The sequence below is a fragment of the Notolepis coatsorum genome, assembly GCF_963971535.1.
Source record: "Notolepis coatsorum genome assembly, chromosome: 6".
Taxonomy (NCBI): Eukaryota; Metazoa; Chordata; class Actinopteri; order Aulopiformes; family Paralepididae; genus Notolepis; species Notolepis coatsorum.
In genome coordinates, this window is record NC_140170.1 from 75,913,880 (window position 1) to 75,920,551 (window position 6,672).

Here is a 6,672-nt window from a genome sequence, read left to right on the forward strand (position 1 = left end):
TCTAATTTGTAAACAAAGGACATGCTGTCGCATCTATTGGACTAGTCTATAGCACTCACAAACGTAATCAGTTGCCGGCAGCGTAATGAGAGAGATACTATTATGAGCACGGGCCGGCGCTAGTCGACTAGAGAGGAGAGGAGAGGAGAGAGAGAGAGAGAGAGAGGGAGGGAGAGAGAGAGAGAGAGAGAGAGAGAGAGAGAGAGAGAGAGAGAGAGAGAGACCTTTCCTTCCTGCGTAAGCTTTTTTTTTTCTTTATCTGAGAGAATGTCCGCGAATGTCCTCCTCACGCAGGAGAAAGTTTGGGGGTCCGCGCGCGGCGCGAGTCTAGAGTAGAGAGTGTGTGTCTTACTCTGATCGCTGTGTGTGAGAGAGAGGAGTGTGAATGTGTGTGTGTCTTACTCTGATCGCTGTGTGTGAGTGAGAGGAGTGTGTATGTGTGTGTGTCTTACTCTGATCGCTGTGTGTGAGTGAGAGGAGTGTGTATGTGTGTGTCTTACTCTGATCGCTGTGTGTGAGTGAGAGGAGTGCGTGTGTAATGTATTGTGTGTCTAGTCTGATCATCATCTCCTGCAGGGGAACAATGTTTTCAATGTCCAAAATTTGCTATGGGATCATCATGTTATGATGTTGTCTGGAACCCTGAGAAGCCACTCTCACAAAGATAGGTAGTGCACACATTTTTTTTTTGTTTTTTTTTTTTTTTTTTAATGACTAATCGACGCAACAATTTCTCGTCTACGATTTTTTATAATCGACGTCGTCGATTATGTCGACTAATCGTTGCAGCCCTACCACTAAGCCTCAACTAGTGATTAACATTTCTTCCAGAATATCCCCGGAGTCCCTCCCATCCCCGTGGGGGCCCCCGCTCGCAACATGTTCAGTCACCCTCCCGACCTCCGACCTCTAGCCATTGACCGATATAAAGCGGGGGCCGAGCCGAAGCCTATTGTCCGACCTGTTGCATTCCGGGACAAAAGGATCCATTCCCACACACTACCCTATAGGCTCCGCCCCCTCATTCAGATCCCAGTGACACCGCTGCTGACATCATCACAACCTAAACCCCAGTGCTTCGGGTTTCGGCATGCGTGCATACCGGCTTACTCACCAAGCATACCGTACAGATTACACATTAACCACCTCAGAGGGCTGAGGTAGCACCACTGATTACTTGTAATGTATTTATTTGCAATGATAACGTTTGATGATAACATACCAGCCCAGGCTTATAATGCTGCTATGTCTATGTCCAAAGAAGAGAATGTTTTCCAATCTGGATTTTAGTTTTTTTTGACCATATACTGTAAATTTGAAATATACTCACATACATTATCAAAGAGTTTGAGTTAATCATGGAAAATAAGCCCTTTGGAACTTTCTCAACTAATCACAAGATAGGATAAGATATTCCTTTATTGATCCCCTTGGGGAAATTCGGGCGTCATAGCAGCATGGGGGAGGGGGGAGGGAAGGTACAGGTATGGACAGGGTAATACTAATAGTAGACATAAATATAGGCAATAAAATGTACTCTGAATATAAAAATATGAGACAATATAAACAGTGTAAATAATATAATGAACTCTGAATATAAAAAGGTGCAGATGAGGGTCTGTATGCCCTATATATGATATATGTTACAATAAATATAGGCAATAAAGAATTTGTATCTGAATGTATACTGTGAGTACGAGTAAAAGTAAACAGTATACACATGGTACTCTGACTGGCGTGATATATGGCATACGTTGTAGTCTGTGCAGGTTTTGGTGGTTAAGAGTCAGACACACTTAGTGGTCAGACATTCCTGGAATAACTGAAAAATACAGTACCGGTCTATTTACGCCAGTATTTACAAACATCTTGGACGTAAGCAAACCTTGTACAGCTCCAGAAAGCATGTTTATCTGTAGTGGTCTGGACAATGGACAGCATGTCTCCGATCCTGTGATTTGAACGTCAGTAGTTGGGCAGACGACCCTTTTGTTTACATTTAGATGATGACATTGTGCCTTAAAAAAGACGGGGGCCAAGTTCTCCTGTCGAGCTGATATGCGTTGGGGCAGGTACATTCCTGGGCCGGGCCGTCTGCATGTGGCTCCGGTTACTCTGGCGGGGAGCAGTTAATACGCTACAGGTATGTCCTCCCTGTATCACAGCGGTCAGGGCAGCAGAAACAGTGGCTAGACACTGGAACTCAAGGTCAGATCAGAAGAGCTATTTATAGGTGACATCTCACAGTCAGATATGAAAGATGTGCAAATCTGTAAGTGATATACGCGTTGCTGGCCAGTTTGTTTACTATTGACTGCACGTGTTATGGACTGGCAAAGGACAACGTCAAGTCATTAAAAGAGTAACATGAACGCATTCACACATGAACATACATGCACACACACACACTCATTGCACATGCACACGCACACAGTCCCTCAAGGAACATGCGGTACGGGGGGGCTTCAAAAGAGGAATATTTGACCCCCTTGTTGCCATGGTAACTTCAAAGAAGTGAGATCTCTCCACATGTAGGCCAAACGTGATTCTGAACGGGCGTGTTTCATAACTTGTGTTATGTTGTGTACATGCTGTTATATTAAAGGCACATTTATGATTGCAGAATAATGGCACCATAATAATAGCTTTGCTTGTAGTGACTTTTATTTCTCTCTTAAATGTCTTGCCGGGGCTATTGATTGACAGTTTTACATGACCTTTGAGGCTGCAAAAGGTTTGAAGTTGTGATTGGTTAAGACAGTTCCCCAAAATAAAATTTTCCATACAGGAGTAAAAAAAAATAATCCGATGGTCAACCCAGGATTGTTGAGGCGACATATACAGTAGTACACCTCATGACCCTGACTATGTCTCTCTCTCTCTCTCTCTCTCTCTCTCTCTCTCTCTCTCTCTCTGAGGGTTACCTGCTCTGTCTGCTGCATCAGTGACGTTCTTCTCCAGCTCTCCTGTGAGCGACACAGGACCGTGGACCGGAGTCGCTGCAGGGGTCTCAAAATGGCTCTCTGAGTCAGAGCTGTGGGAGAGAGACATAGAGATACAGAGGGAGAGGGAGAGAGCGAGAGAGGAAATAAGACGTGTGATTATGTCCTGTATGATTTATGGTCTATATATAGCATGATACAGTAGGCTTCAGTAATGATACACGGTCAATGTGGACACAGTCAATCACAATCAAACCACAACATAACCACAGTCTTGTAGTCTATTGTTCCTCTCATACAGCTGTGAGACAGACAGTAACTGAAGCCGTCAGACAAAGAGCCATAGTTCGTCCGCATTTGCATTTCTGTAACAGCAAACACATTTACGGTTGCAATGTCAATTCATGTCATTGTTTCAGGTGTTATTATTATAGTGTTTATAATATTAGTTTTTGGATTACAGAATTTGAAATTTGAAATCAGCATTGTTTTTTTCATTATCTTATATTTAGAAGAAAATTCAGGGTCACGTGAGTGAAGGCAAGAGGAACAATATCAAATGGATGAGAACACTTCCTCAGCTGGAGTTTAACCTGAGGCGAGTCTACATAGGATTTCCATCCAACGTCTTGGCAAGTGCCTATTAAATCCCCATGCCTTCCGCTTAAATCTTCCAAGTACCTATAGAGACGTATCACTTCTCAGACACATCTAACAGTGATCTTCATATCGGAGATGACAACCCTGCCCTGAAGCAAGTTTCCAAATTATCTTCCAGTCGACCAAACTCGTATCACACAGCAGTCTCTACCAAACTCGTATCGCAGAGCGGTCTCTACCAAACGTGTATCGCAGAGCAGTCTCTATCAAACTCGTATCGCACACAGCAGTCTCTACCAAATTGATTAGTAAACATCTTAATTTCATTACAAAGTACAATACAATACTATAGTATACAATCTTATTATCCTTTTCTACACTACACTATACTGATACATACTATACTATACAACTGTATACTACTTAAAGATAGAATCTGTAATGCCGTCAAACAGCGACCTCTAGGCCAAGGAGCCCGCCATCGCTTGGTATTGCACTTTGTTTCCCTTTTTGTTTTGGTCTGATGGCGTGGGTTGGAGTTTAGCAACTCATTATAGTGTGAATTCCTCCAGACCTCTCTTGGCAGAGCCGGAGATATGGCTAGCAATAGCAACCCCTCCCACTAAAATCCAACCCACACATCAGACCAAAACAAAAAACATTTTATTTTTAAACAAAGTGCAATACCAAGCGTGGGCTCTTTTGCCTAGAGGTTGCTGTTTGACCCGCATTACAGATTCCACCTTTAAGGCGGTAGTAGAACCGGTGATCTGGTGACGAACATGAATAATGTATCGGGTGGTGGTGGTGGTGGTGGTGCGTGGACGCTGAGCTCTCGGGAGGACGGTACGCGCGCGTCTGGGCCTGCGAAGAGGCGACGGCTTCAGGAGGGAAACTCGGCTGCTAATGTTGACTTAAAAACAATGAGCTACTTGGAGAGGTCAGCAAGACGCCTCCTCTATCTCCATCTCTATCTCCCTGTGCAAAGAGCAACGTGATAATGGTGACAAAGGCAAACCTGAGAGGCAGGGCAGAGAGAAGAGCACGGTGCTGGTGTGTGGATGTGTGTGTGGGTGTGTGTGTGTGTGTGTGTGTGTGTGTGTGTGTGTGTGTGTGATTACATCATCTTTATGCAAATTTTTACCTGTCTTTTCATGTTGTTGTACAGAAATTAGGGAAGTTCCCTGAGGCTCGGCAGAAAACACTCGTCTCATATTCTCTTTAACGACCAATAACCTCGTTGTTCCAGACGACGAGAAAATCATTTGTGTTTCTCACTAAAAAACCGAAGCACAAATTCTTTCTCATTTCTCGCCAAAACAACACCGGGGATATTTTCCGTTTGTCTCCCCAGAGCGAGAGAGAGAGAGAGCAGGATGTTTCAGTTACACACTTGCAAGGACATCGTGTTTTCTTTCATTGTTTTTTTTTTGCAATCATGTTTCCGTTTATATGATAAACAGCTCTCGCTGCCAATGAGTGGACAGATATATTATCTCTCTCTCTCTCTCTTATCTAGGGGAGATCTGTCCACCCCCACTCCTCCACTCTGAGGCTGCTTCCTTCAGCCTTATACAACAACATTGACCTGGCCACCCCACAGGTGGGTAAGCACGCACACACACACACACACACCCACACCCACACACCCACAGCGTGTGCCAGACTGTCAAGCAGGTCTCGAGGCTCATCAGCCCGCTGGCGGAAAACAAGACTCGCCTGCAGCCTTGAGATCTGTCCTCCTCCTCTTCCTCCCCTCTCCCTCCTCCTTCGCCGCGCTCCCACTCCTCCCTCGTCACCTCCTGGCTCTCCCCATCCTCCTCTCCTTCTCCTCCGCGCACCGCCGTCCACGTCCACTTGGCCCATGACACGGGCGACAGCCAAGACATGTCTCTCCTCCCGTTTCTTTCCTCTCCAAAGACGGTTCCCCTCTTTGAGTCTGTCGAAACCGAGAGTCGTTGGAGGAGTGTTTTCCCAGACGCGACTCGTTCTTCCTCTTTTGAGAGGTTCGACGTTCCAACGTTCCCTCTCAGACGTCCAACGCGTGCCAACAAAGTGTCCCCGCTCACATCCTTCCAGAGGGCTTCTCCCACATGAGTCTCGTCTTCACATTAGTCATCAGGTTCCCGTAAAAAGAAGCCAAAAAAAGTCAAAATTGCTTTCTGCTACTACTGAGGTTCAAGCTGACAGACGTTTTCTCTCAAAGGATGATGAAGGGTCCAACTGCCTTCTCTGTTTTTCTCTCCCTTCTCTCTCTCTCTCTCTCTCTCTCTCTCTCTCTCTCTCTCTCTCTGCTGCTCTCGCTCTGTGGCAGAATACCACAGCTCTGATCAGCTGGCCTCCAAAATGCTGCTCTCTCTCTCTCACTCTACCTCCCCCCACCCTCCCTCCGCCACCTCAAGGGCCGATACACTGAAAGAGAAAACCCGGGGGGCGGGGGAGAGGGAGGCTTTGGACAGGAAGCCTGTGGCTTGAAAAAGCTCACAGCTCCGCCTGTGCCTGAGCCAGCCAGGCGGAGAGAGATCACCCCCGCGGTTTGCAGAATGGTATCTCCCGTTCTTCCACGCCGAAAGCAGAAGGAGGGAGAGTGAAAACAAACACAGAACGGGGAGGAGGAGGAGGAGGAGAAGGAGGAGTGGAACAGCACTGGTGGGGCTCCACAGCCCAGAGAGAGAGAGAGAAAGAGAGAGAGGTCTGGAATGTCGGTTCCCGGAGCCTTAACCCCTGTTCCCAGAGGCTGTTTAACCGTTAAACCAATGCGTTTTCTTGCGACGGCAGCGACCAGGGGAACCTGTTCTGTTACATAGCCCCGAGACAGATCCACCTGACCGGAGGCATGCGGTCTGTCCATGACTCACAGTCTGGCCACTCCCCAATGTGTGCAATCCAGAGGAACTTTCCTCCCCCCAAGATAGTAGAAGTAAGTACTAGGCATACGCTTCTGGAGACATTATCTCCACATCAGAACTATAGATCTAACTCGCTCTTGCACGGGTTCAGAACCCATGCTCTGGAGATCCGTGTCAGTTGTAGGCCAACAGGTGAGGGAAGGAGGCCGTATGACGCAGTCTCACTCTCACTGATATCTACAATGATTTGTCTGAAGTACGTTTTCTGCCTGAGGAGCTCA

At 46.5% G+C, this 6,672-nt stretch overlaps 1 protein-coding gene across 3 annotated transcripts in view; it reads right to left on the reverse strand.

Moving 5' to 3' along the window:
• Nucleotides 1–6,672, reverse strand: part of LOC311231071 (uncharacterized protein) — a 133,359-nt gene that overhangs the window by 39,704 nt on the left and 86,983 nt on the right. For 2 of the 3 annotated variants that reach the window (XM_084317547.1, XM_084317546.1), the window contains exon 2: nt 2,925–3,034. Coding sequence is in view for 2 of the 3 variants with exons in the window: in XM_084317546.1 (XP_084173672.1) it covers nt 2,925–3,034 (110 nt within the window). In the remaining variant the exon portion in view is untranslated. Of the gene's footprint in view, nt 1–2,924; nt 3,035–5,261; nt 5,847–6,672 lie in introns of those variants that run through there. The other variant, XM_084317545.1, reaches the window with a different exon arrangement.